General features: G+C 43.2%; 1 protein-coding gene across 1 annotated transcript in view; it reads left to right on the top strand.

The window, feature by feature from the left end:
* The window catches only part of SPATA18 (spermatogenesis associated 18), a 152,600-nt gene extending 144,716 nt beyond the window's left edge, over positions 1–7,884 (top strand). Inside the window, exon 13 of the mRNA XM_029234707.1 lies at positions 7,751–7,884. Within this exon, the coding sequence (XP_029090540.1) occupies positions 7,751–7,884 (134 nt within the window). The remainder of the gene's footprint in view (positions 1–7,750) is intronic.
* The last annotated feature ends 5,114 nt before the right edge of the window (positions 7,885–12,998 follow it).

The raw sequence follows: 12,998 nt of genomic DNA, 5'->3' as shown, positions 1-12,998 counted from the left end.
GTCTCTGACACAGGCCTCACAGGCTAGCTGGATACCTCAAAGGTGACCATGTCTTGAGGTGCAGCCCACGTTCCACCTGTGTTATCCCAAAGGCACCTGGAATCCTGCAGGAGCTCAGCCTCCTGTAAGGGGAACTGGAAGCAGATGCCATTATCTGTTTTCATCTGAACTAAAACCAGGAATCACCAAAGTCTTGACCAAAAGCAGACTGAGGATCCCATGAATCTGCAAGATGCACATCATCTAACACTGGGGATGGGGAGCTTGTCCTCTAGTTGACAGGAAGATCTGTTAGCAGCAAACGTTCCCTTTACAAGAAAAATGCAACTACTTAGAGCAATTTATTTATGTTCAAGCTGAAGAAGCAGATGAAGTAGTAAAGGCATCTTGCTTCGATAACACTACACTGGAATAATATAAATGATACTTCAAAAGCATTTAACTTCAGGAAATACTAAGGCACCCACATGCCTCGCTACTGGGGAGGATAAATTGGACAAGTCTTTGGAGGACAAGGTGCCAATACACATCACAAATGTTAAACATATGTAACCCTCACTCTGGTAATTCCACCACTAGGAATGGATACTATAGAAATAATCAGATACACCCACAAAGATCAATGGGCAACACTGCTCCTTGTAGTGTTATTTTTAATGGAAAAAGAAAGGCAAAAAGTATCTAAATCTTTCAACAGTGAGGGATTGCTTAAAAACTTGTACCTACACTTTAGAAAATTAGGCAGCTATATTTTATTTTATTTTATTTTTTCGGCATGTGGGCCTCTCACCGTTGTGGCCCCTCCCGTTGTGGAGCACAGGCTCCGGACGCGCAGGCTCAGCGGCCATGGCTCACAGGCCCAGCCGCTCCGCGGCATGTGGGATCATCCCGGACCGGGGCACGAACCCGTGTCCCCTGCATCGGCAGGAGGACTTTCAACCACTGCGCCACCAGGGAAGCCCAGGCAGCTATATTTTAAAGGAATCCAATGAAAATTCTTTTAAATTATTAAAAATATTTTTGTAGAAAAAGATGTTCAATGAAATAATGTTCTTGATATGACGTTGTCTTTAAATAGATTTTAGGTTTTAGATAACAAAACAGTATATACCGTATGAGCTCACTTTTGGAGAAAAAGTCAAACTACATATTCATTCATTTATTGAGCACCTAAACAGTGAAGAGAAAGAATTCAACAACATACACATAGAGGGAGGAGCTTCAAGATGGCGGAGGAGTAAGACGTAGAGATCACCTTCTTCCCCACAAATACATCAGAAATACATCTACATGTGGAGCAGCTCCTACAGAACACCTACTGAACGCCGGCAGAAGACCTCAGACCTCCCAAAAGGCAAGAAACTCCCCACGTAGCTGGGTAAGGCAAAAGTAAAAAGAATAAACAGAGACAAAAAGATAGGGATGGGACCTGCACCAGTGGAAGGGAGCTGTGAAGGAGGAAAGGTTTCCACACACTAGCAGCCCCTTCACGGGCGGAGACTGTGGGTGGCGGAGGGGGGAAGCTTCGGAGCCGTGGAGGAGAGCACAGCAACAGGGGTGCGGAGGGCAAAGCAGAGAGATTCCCGCACAGAGGATCGGTGCCGACCGGCACTCACCAGCCCGAGATGCTTGTCTTTTCCCCCGCGGGGGCGGGCGGGGCTGGGAGGTGAGGCTTGGGCTTCCGTTCGGAGCGCAGGGAGAGGACTGGGGCTGGCGGCGTGAACACAGCCTGCAGGGGGTTAGTGCACCACGGCTAGCTGGGAGGGAGTCCAGGGAAAAGTCTGGACCTGCCAAAGAGGCAAGAGACTTTTTCTTGCCTCTTTGTTTCCTGGGGCGCGAGGAGAGGTGATTAAGAGTGCCGCTTAAAGGAGCAAAATGAAGGAAACGATAGCAAAAATCAACAAAACTAAAAGCTGGTTCTTTGAGAAGATAAACAAAATTGATAAACCATTAGCCAGACTCATCAAGAAAAAAGGGAGAAGACTCAAATCAATAGAATTAGAAATGAAAAAGGAGAAGTAACAACTGACACTGCAGAAATACAAAGAATTATGAGAGATTACTACAAGCAACTCTATGCCAATAAAATGGATGACCTGGAAGAAATGGACAAATTCTTAGAAATGCACAACCTTCTGAGACTGAACCAGGAAGAAATAGAAAATATGAACAAACCAATCACAAGCACTGAAATTGAAACTGTGATTAAAAATCTTCCAACAAACAAAAGCCCAGGACCAGAGGGCTTCACAGGCGAATTCTATCAAAAATTTAGAGAAGAGCTAACACCTATCCTTCTCAAACTCTTCCAAAACATAGCAGAGGGAGGAACACTCCCAAACTCATTCTACGAGGCCACCATCACCCTGATACCAAAACCAGACAAAGATGTCACAAAGAAAGAAAACTACAGGCCAATATCACTGATGAACATGGATGCAAAAATCCTCAACAAAATACTAGCAAACAGAATCTAACAGCACATTAAAAGGATCATACACCATGATCAAGTGGGGTTTATCCCAGGAATGCAAGGATTCTTCAATGTATGCAAATCAATCAACGTGATACACCATATTAACAAATTGAAGGATAAAAACCATATGATCATCTCAATAGATGCAGAGAAAGCTTTGGACAAATTCAACACCAATTTAAGGTAAAGCTTTCCTTAACATAATAAAGCCATATATGACAAGCCCACAGCCAACATCGTCCTCAATGGTGAAAAACTGAAACCATTTCCACTAAGATCAGGAACAAGACAAGGCTTCCCACTCTCACCACTGTTATTCAACATAGTTTTGGAAGTTTTAGCCACAGAAATCAGGGAAGAAAAAGAAATAAAAGGAATCCAAATCGGAAAAGAAGAAGTAAAGCTGTCACTGTTTGTAGATGACATGATACTATACTTAGAGAATCCTCAAGATGCTACCAGAAAACTACTAGAGCTAATCAATCAATTTGGTAAAGTAGCAGGATACAAAATTAATGCACAGAAATCTCTTGCATTCCTATACACTAATGATGAAAAATCTGAAAGAGAAATTAAGAAAACACTCCCATTTACCATTGCAACAAAAAGAATAAAATATCTAGAAATAAACCTACCTATGGAGACAAAAGACCTGTATGCAGAAAATTATAAGACACTGATGAAAGAAATTAAAGATGATACAAATAGATGGAGAGATATACCATGTTCTTGGATTGGAAGAATCAATATTGTGAAAATTACTATATTACCCAAAGCAATCTACAGAGTCAATGCAATCCCTATCAAACTACCAATGGAATTTTTCACAGAACGAGAACAAAAAATTTCACAATTTGTATGGAAACACAAAAGACCCCGAATAGCCAAAGCAATCTTGAGAAAGAAAAACGGAGCTGGAGGAATCAGGCTCCCTGACACCGGTCTGAATGGCCATCATCAAAAAATCTAGAAACAATAAATGCTGGAGAGGGTGTGGAGAAAAGGGAACCCTCTTGCACTGTTGGTGGGAATGTAAATTGATACAGCCACTATGGAGAACAGTATGGAGATTCCTTAAAAAACTAAAAAATAGAACTACCATATGACCCAGCAATCCCACTACTGGGCATATGCCCAGAGAAAACAATAATTCAAAAAGAGTCATGTATCACAATGTTCATTGCAGCTCTATTTACAATAGCCCGGAGATGGAAACAACCTAAGTATCCATCAACAGATGAGGCACATATATACAATGGAATATTATTCAGCCATAAAAAGAAACGAAACTGAGTTATTTGTAGTGAGGTGGATGGACCTAGAATCTGTCATACAGAGCGAAGTAAGTCAGAAAGAGAAAAACAGATACCGTATGCTAACACATATATATGGAATCTAAAAAAAATAAAAATAAAATGGTCATGAAGAACCTAGGGGCAAGATGGGAATAAAGACACAGACCTACTAGAGAATGGACTTCAGGATACGGGGAGGAGGAAGGGTAAGTGGGCACGAAGGGAGAGAGTGGCATGGACATATATACACTACCAAACGTAAAATAGATGGCTCGTGGGAAGCAGCCGCATAGCACAGGGAGATCAGCTCGGTGCTTTGTGACCACCTAAAGGGGTGGGATAGGGAAGGTGGGAGAGAGGGAGACGCAAGAGGGAAGAGATATGGGGACATACGTATATGTATAACTGATTTACTTTGTTGTAAAGCAGAAACTAACGGACCATTGTAAAGCAATTATAGTCCAATAAAGATGTTAAAAAAAAAAAGGAGTTATACAGCAGAAACTAACCCAACATTGTAAAGCAATTATACTCCAATAAAGATATTTTAAAAAAAAGATACACACAGAAAGTTGAATATGATTATATTAAGTAGAAGGAAATGTTAAAAATAGTCATAGTAGTTATTTCGTAGTAGTTATTTCTGTGGCATGGTATTGCTGGTGCCTAATTTTCTTCATTGTTCTTTCTGTATTTTCTAATATTTACAAAAATGAACAGGTATTATTTTAAAATCAGAAAACAAATGGAAAAAAAAAGTTATATGTGGTTTTCCATTGAACTTTTAAGAATTCCGTACCCGAGAAAACACTAGTTTGGGCTGCCCAGCATTTCCAGATACTCTTTCCTTTGCTGGGGAGGCCAGTAGGGTCAATCGCACACTGAGGAGGGGAGGTGGGGCCAGGGTGGGGCAGAGCGAGGAGAGAAGCCGAAGAAAGTGGCCACGTGTAGTGACTCCTGATGGCTTCCGAGGAAGTAATGGGCCAGGGTGGACTGAGTCCATCAGACCAGGGCTAGAAGTGGGGACTCGAAATCCTAAGAGCTTCATCCTCTCCCATTTCTTGGGTCTCAGTTCCGTAATGTAATAAGGGCTAAGTCCTTCTTGCCCAGTAAGCTGAAGAGTTGCTCTGTGCTTTGGGATCTTTCAGTAAAGAGTGCTCCGGTGTAGACAATTGAGCTTGGGCCTCTGGGAACTCTGGGAAAATGTACATGGATAAATGAATAGATGGATTAATGTGGAGTTATCCAAAGAATGTCAAGAGGACCAAGGCTAGAAGAAAAAAATGCTTACAATATTTTTAGATTCAGAAAAGTCATATTCTTCTTGGTAAGTGACAAAAATGCCATGAAGCCAAAGCTTAAGCAAAGTTTTGTGAAAGGGAAATTGCTAATACAAAGACAAGCCCTGCAGGTCTTTTTCTTTTAAAAACATATTTATCCCTCCACTTAACAAATATTCCTGAATACCTTCCTGGTGCCAGGCGCTGCACTGGAGCAGGGTTACCAGAGAGAATGAGGTGGAGGTGACTGTGGTTGGAGCTGTGAGCTGTCATGGAAAGTGGCAGTTTTTGTTTTCTTTTCATGGATTCACTCTTCATTAATTCAAGAGACATTTATGGACCCCTCACCATCTGCACCAGGCACTGTGGTTGGCGCGAAGAACATACACACTGTCTTTTCTCTTAATGGTCAACCAGCCTGGGGGATGGGGAGAAGTGTGAGAAAATCAATATCTGTAATAAGAAGCCCAGTTTAGCTGGGAGGGGTCGGGGAAAGCTTCTGCAATGAGGTGATGCTTGTGCTGGGCTGTGGCGGAGCCATTCATTCATTCATTCATTCACTCTTCTGTTCCACAAATACAGATTTGGGCTGCACACAATGCTCAGGTGCTGAGAATAGAATGATAGTCTGGTGGGAGAGAGCAATAATAAATACACAAACAAGTACATCAAATGATTATGGCTATGGCACAGGGAAGGATATAAATGGGATACTGTGATGGAGAACAGCAGCGGTGGCAGCCAGGGAGAACGGCACTCTTGAATTTAGAATGAGTGGAAGGACAGTCAGCAAAGGGCTCTCTGAAGAGGCTTTATTTAAGCTGAGACCCAAAGGTTGAGAAGCACCTAGCCATGCAAAGAACTAGGGCATTCCCGACCAAGAGAACAGCAAGCTCAAAGGCCCTGAGGTGGTGACGAGAGACAGGAAGGAGGCCAGTGTGGATGGAGCATTGGTACTCGAGGGGAAGGGTGGACAGGTGAGCTGGGTTAGGCCGTGCTGGGCCTTGTGAGCCATGGTAAGTGTAGGCCACCGAGGGGCAGAAGAGTGACAGATCAGGTTTATGCTTTAAACCACACATAGGCTCCTCTCAGGAGAATGGACTGGGGGGAGATGTATGGGGTGGATGAGAGTAGGAGCAGAGAGATCTATGAAGTGGCTTCTGCAGTAGTCTTGGTTAGACTATGGTGGTGTGGAGATGAGAGTTAATTAGTAAGGAGGATGGGGGAAAAGGCAGTGGGAAGTCTTCTGGGTAGAGGAAATAATTTGTGCAAGTAAGAAGAGTGAACAGACATTTTAGGAAATGACGAGTAGTTCTTTGTAGCTTGGAGATGAAGGTAGCAATGTGGGAAAGGGTCAAATCATAAATGGTATTCTATACCAGAATAAGGAGGTTAGATATTATTCTGATGGCAGTAGGAAACCACTGGAGAATTTTCAGCAGGAAGGTTCCCTGAACGGAAATGAGCATTGGAAAGATGTATTGGAGGAGGGATTCAAGGCAAGTGGAGGGGGCACTGAAGGTAGACAAGACCAATGGTATTGAGACAAACTAGGAAACCACTGCTCTTTAGAAAGAATGAGACAGGGAATCCTGGCTCTGCTACTTACTGCCTGTGACCTTAGGCAACTTACTTAACCTCTCTGAGCTTTAGTTTACTCAACTACACAAATGGGAATATTACTTGACAAACTTTTCATGAGGCTTACATTAAAGAGTAGTGGTAAAATTACCATTTTATCACTTCATGAGGATTACAGTAAATAAACGAAATGGCAAATGCAAAGAGGATTACATTAAATGGTAGGGGAGAAAGTGTGGCTTGTAGCAGACACTCAGTCTTAATCTCCTCTCCTTCACAATCTCTATCCTGATTATATGGTTCCAAAGTGCATCCCCAAATAGTGTTGCAAAATAATTAGCTATCCATCTACAGTATAACATCACTCCTCCATACAATCTGAATAAAGCATAAAAAGGAAAGTAAAAAAAAAAAAGAAAGTAAATCAAAACTGGAAAAAAATAATGGCATTTCCTGCTTCCTCATAAACTGGAAATAAAAAGTTGGCTAAATGTTTCTTTATCCATTAAATCAGCATTAAAAAACCAGATAAAGAAAATAAATGTCAGTTGTATCTGTTAGATGAAACCTCGTTGAGAGTATTAGAGAAAATCTAATGCTGGGACAGCAAAGAGAATTTTACTCAGTTAAGACTGTGCATTGCATGGGTGGCAAGGACAATTCTGAAATACATGATATAAATCCCTTATCTGAAACTCATGGCCAGATGTATATCAAATTCAGAATTTTTCAGATTTGAGAGAGATAATGTGGTGAATGTGCTGTGTATTCCATAACACCCCTGGTGTGGGGTTATTACTATTTCTTCAGTGAAATATGAGAATATACTAAGTGGGATAAATAGAAACCCATAAAGACCTTCAGCTTAGTATAGGTGAGGTTTTCCTACTAAATGAGTTTGTGTCCAAGTTGGAAATAACTTTTCTTGTTCAGACTTTGGGGATTTTTGAATTGTTTTTAAGAGGTTGGGGATCTAATGCCCTTCCCTGGATTTTGTGTACCCCTTAACCCAACCCCTTCCTTCACAGGGCTCACAGTGGCTGCAGGGGGCCTGGGTGGTAGGGGGTTCAGACCCAGCCCTGCTTTTACCCAGATGCCCTCATCCTTCTGACCTCCAGGCCCTACTGCTGACCTCAGCCGCCGCACTGGAGCCTTCTTCATTCATGAGGTCCTGGAGTCGCCCCCTGAAATCAAACCTCTGACTCTGTCCCACCCCGTCTACCACTCATGTCTGAACTTCAGTCCTACGTAGCTCAAGTGTCCTCCTCCGGGACCCTCGATGTCCGGGTATGTATTTTGGGACAGCTAAGTAATTTGGGGTCTGCATGGCAAATCTCTGGGGCGGGGTGAGAAGTAGCTTACATCATCAGTCTGCATTTTCTAATCCGGCTCCAGCGTTTCCAGACACTTTTACATGTAAGTTTGGGGGTGGTAAAATTCGTTCAGACTTCATTCAGATGTGCAGGGAAAAAACAGTAGTTTCTTTACTAACTGATGATTGATTTGACTTTTGTCACAAGCTTCCTACCTTGCTTGGTAGAAATGGGGGTTGGATAACTTTAGTCCAATCTGATCAACTCTTGCATATTAGGGACAGTGTGTTTAGGTAACAGAGTCCCTTGTGGATCTATATACCCAGTTTTTCAGACTTTTTCCTCATCTACTTCTCATTCCTGAGGTAGCCATCAGAGTATGATGGACAGTCGGGTCCCTTGGTTACAGCAGCAATTTTCCAACAGCAGATACAGGAAACTGATTATAGTCAGAGAAAATCACACCCGGCCTTACGCTGAGTAACTAAGATTTATCACGTGGGCAAAAGTCCTCTATCCTTGGGATTCCTCTCATCCCACCTGACATATCCCTCTGTCTTGAAACAGAGAGACAGAGCTCTACAAGTCTTATCCCGCCTGTTTCTCTCCATAGTTTTTTTGCACATGGATGTGGGCTTTTGACTTTCCCCCCTCTTCCAGTTATAAAATAAATAAGTCATGGGGATGTAATGTTGAGCATGGTAACTATGGTTGATAATACTGTATTGCATATTTAAAAGTTGCTAAGAGAGTAGATCTCAAAAGTCACAAGAAAAAAAATTTGTAACTACGTATTGTGACAGATGGTAACTAGACTTATTGTGATCATTTCACAGTATACACAAATATTGAATCACTATGTTATACACCTGAAAATAATATAATGTTGTATGTCAATTGTATCTCAATAAAAAATCCTCTCTCCTTGAACAAATCTTGGCTTTTACATGCACTGTCTGCAAAATCCTATTTTGAGTCACGAACATGAAAATGCAAAAGAAAATACTCATTAATAGTTTTTAAAATATCACCTCTCATGATACATACAAAAAAAAGGGGGGGGGAAGGATTTACATCAAGGTATTTATACTGTTTATAACTGTATGACAAAATTATGTGATTTTAAAATTTTTCTTATTTTTATTATGTTTTGACTTTTTTATGATGAATATATACTGCTTAGTTAAATTTTTTTAAGTTCTTTTACAAATATGCCTGTAGCACTATCATTTAGGAAAAGGCAAATTATGGTCTCTGTTGGAACAAATTTAAACTTGTCAGAGCAATTAAATTAATTAGGTCTTAAGTGACATTTAATAGCCAGGGTGGTAGGCCTGATACAACTTAGCAAAGACTTAGAAAATTAGGCATAATAGCGTACAGATTGTACTCCTGCAAAGCACGCTCAATTCAGGGGAAACAGCGCGTCAAGCAGGGTTCCTCAAAATGCTTCTGCATCTTAGTTTGTTCTTTCTTTTGGAGAGGTGCATGGGTGAAATTTCTAAGATGAAACACACGCCCATTTTTGTTGGCATTCCTCCTTCGTGTATTATGACAAGGGAATTACTGTGGGCTGTGCTGGAATATTTCATGTATGGATCATTGTAAGTAAATCCTGGGGGCACTTTTTTCCCTGTAACAAAGAGGGACATAAAGCTCCCTTTTTACTGAAATATGAGAGTTAGATTTATAATGTCCAGGGAGGTGTGAAACTCTCGAAGTAGAAGGAAGAGAGGGGCTTTGTTGCCATCACGGTCATCCTGCCTGGCCAGTCTGGGACAGATCTGGGTGAGGGAGGAAATGAGGGGACCAAGGAGAGGGACCAAGCATGCCTTGTAGAGTCATCTGAAAGAAAGTGCAGCTGAATGTCCCAAGCAGGAAATTTAAACCTCAGCCTTCAGGAAAGGAAAAAAGTTCAGAGGAAATTCTAAACTATATTTTTCTTCAGGTAGGTCTAGCGGGAGCATCTTGCCCCTTGCGTGTGTGAAGCAATCCGAAATAGCCCCCATCTTCAGAGTGCAAAGTTACTCGCTAAGGGCTTTTCATTTTCCACTGTGGAAACCTCCACAGCCATGTCAGACACTGAGTCAAAATATAGCAGAGGGGGATGCCAAACACTTCTAGGGCAAAGGTTTCTTTCTGTAGCTCTACGGGGCCCAGACTATTACCTGTCTGCTGCCTTCTAGACTGGGTCTTAATCACTTCCAGCTGTGTTGGTTCCTACAGTCCCTCTGGCCCCTCCCCGTCTGGCCTCCCTGCCCTCTGCCTTTCGTGTAGGAAAATTAAGTATCACACTTAAATCCCCCCTTAGGACTTGGGGATCCTGAGCAGGAGCCTGGCCACAGTATCCAACTCCAGCAACAGATGAGGGGGCTGGCTTGCCTCACATGGGGTCTCCTTTCTGCCCTGGGGCTGAGCCCTGTCCCTAAACAGTTACAGCTAAGCACACAAAGGGACATAGGTACACAGGGCTCCAGTGCACAACCCCCCTCCCCTCAAACTCCACCCTGGTACCCTGAATGCCCTCAATTCCTTCTTAGGGATTGGTTCTTTAGGGCTAAATTTAACCCTCTCCAGGTTGTCATCTTTTGAAATATACATTTTTCTGCCAGGGTGGCCGGTATCTCCATCAAACCAATTCCACACAAGCCTTGGTGAATTGGGGGGATTGAAAATCTGTGGCTGGAGTGAGACTGGAAAGTGCCTGGCATTGTGCCATGAATACCCTATCCCTTACACATGTAGACATCATAGTCAATTGTGGAACGGTTCTCCTGCCCAATAAACTAAGGCTAAGGCTTCAGCATCCTCAACACAGCACATCAGGTAGACACTAAAGCCTGGAATGACTGACAGATTGGATGAAGTCTCTGCCATCTTTGGGCTAAACCATAGGATGTATATTGGGCAGTAGTGAGCTACGAGTCTGGGTCAGTGGGCAGGGATTGCCTACATGAGTGCATCTCAAACTTGACCTTACATCGGAATCACCAGGAGAGCTTGCTAAACACAAATTGTTATCCCCACCCCCCCACCCAGGGTTTCTGATTCAGTAGGTCTGGATGAAGGTCCAGGGGATGCTGCTCCTGGTCTGGGGACCACACTTTGAGAACTACCGGTCTGCATAATATCAAGGAACTTGAACTCTGTTTATCAGGCAGCGTGGGTTCCTTGAAGGACTTTAATCTGGGTGCAAGCGGGTCGTGAGGTCAGGTTTACACTTTCCAAAACTCAAACTGCCCTAGCGTGGAGGGTTGCCTTGAAGGGAGTGCAGCTGGGGGCAGGAAGGCTAAACAGAGGCTGTTGGCATGATCCAGATAATCTTACAGAAGGAGATCCTGGCAGCGAGGTTGCACTGGGCAGCCTCCAGAAGCCTGAGAAAGATAGAAAGTTGAGAAAGATGGTTTAGAAGAAAGCACTAAAAGGAGATAGGGAGCCTCAAAGACATGTTGGCCATTCCCCAATTTTGCCAAGGGCGGGCTGGTTCTCAGAACAGGAGACTGTGACCCTGCAGAGAGGTCTGCAGAAGTGACACTCGCCAGGCAGACCTGCCAAATCCATATGGCTGACTCTTTCCCTCCTCCCCTCCCTCTCTTTCCTATGGGGAGATGTTACTGGGGGTAGGGGTTGCTGCTTAGAGAACAGGTGGTGATAATTACCAGGAGACCAGCAGTTTCCCTGCCTCATCTTTCAAAGTGTCAAAAAAGGCTGACTTAGGAAATTATGGAGTGTAGGAAGCTTCCCTGATTTGTTCAGCTCAGTAATATTTGGCGGAGCCTGGTCATTCTGACTTAGTGGCTGATGTATAATTCTGAAAGGACACCAAAAAATATCTAAACTCTACTAGTAGTGCTTTCCTAAGGAGGGTAGGCCTAGAATTACCAGCATACACACAGTAAAAGAGAATTCAGAATTTTACTACACATTCCAGATACGTAAGTGAAGCTCCATCAGAATCTGAACAAATAGGAATAATAATAATAATAGCTGTGAAAGGTATCATGTCAGGCCCCTGCTCATCAATTATCCGTGGATTCATGTGGCTTTTGATCTACCTTGACTCATCTACAAGCCACAAAATAGGTCAGACTGGCCTGCTACACTGCTCTGAATCTTCTTTGTGCATTTTCACCTCTGGCTCTGCCCAGGCAGTTCTCCAGCTGTAAGATTCCTGAAACTTCCCTCCTTGCCTTAAGGTCTCTCTTAAGTTTACTTGCATTCATAACTTTTCTTTCAACACACCGACTCATGGCCGTTCCTCTCCTGTCTGAAGTCCTATGGCACTTACTGGCTGAGTGTACCCTTTGGGCCTTAGTATTGGCCTTCTGGTATTAGTTCCCTTTTTAGGAGGAAAGTTCTAACTCCCCAGTGGATACTTTGAAGCCTGGAGCAACCAGGTCTCATTTGTCTGAAAGTGAAGCATTACACTCACATGAAACTTGCATGGGTGACATGGGGAATGTGGTGAAGGTCCAGGGGATGAACCTTCCATCATAAATCTCAGGAAGATGAAGTCTGCGGTTGGGCCCCACCTGGAACCAGGGACATGAACACTGCCAGCAAGCTCTCTCTTCTCCATCTCTTGTTTCTGAAACTTGCTGCATTCTGTCAAACTGGTGCCCTCAACAGCACTGGGAACTTGGCCATCGGCAACTCTCTGGCTCATTTTGACAATCAAGACACCAGAGAGGCGGTGGCCTCCTTCCTTGTTTTCAAGCTCAAAAAATTAGATTGACCTGGCTTAGGACATTCCTAGCCTTGGACTAATTAGTGAATTGTGGCTGTAGGGGAGAGGAATGTCTATTTCATGCTTGCTTCTTCCTTTCCAAAGAAGCCCACTTTGGTTATATCATTCCCCTCCTCCAGGTGGCTAAGTGCTTCAAGGACACCAGCCCCAGCTCCAGCCTTGAGGGTGGTCCTGAATGGTCAAAGCCAGGAGTCAGCAAACCTTTTCTGTAAAAAGCCAGAGTAAATATTTTAGGCTTTGCAGACCATGTCTCTGCTGCAGCTACTCAACTCTACCATTGTAGTGTGAAAGAGGCCATGGACAACG

This window comes from Monodon monoceros, unplaced genomic scaffold (assembly GCF_005190385.1).
Source record: "Monodon monoceros isolate NGI ecotype Baffin Bay Population unplaced genomic scaffold, NGI_Narwhal_1 Super_Scaffold_20, whole genome shotgun sequence".
NCBI classification, from domain to species: Eukaryota; Metazoa; Chordata; class Mammalia; order Artiodactyla; family Monodontidae; genus Monodon; species Monodon monoceros.
This window is presented reverse-complemented; position numbering and strand designations above follow the sequence as displayed.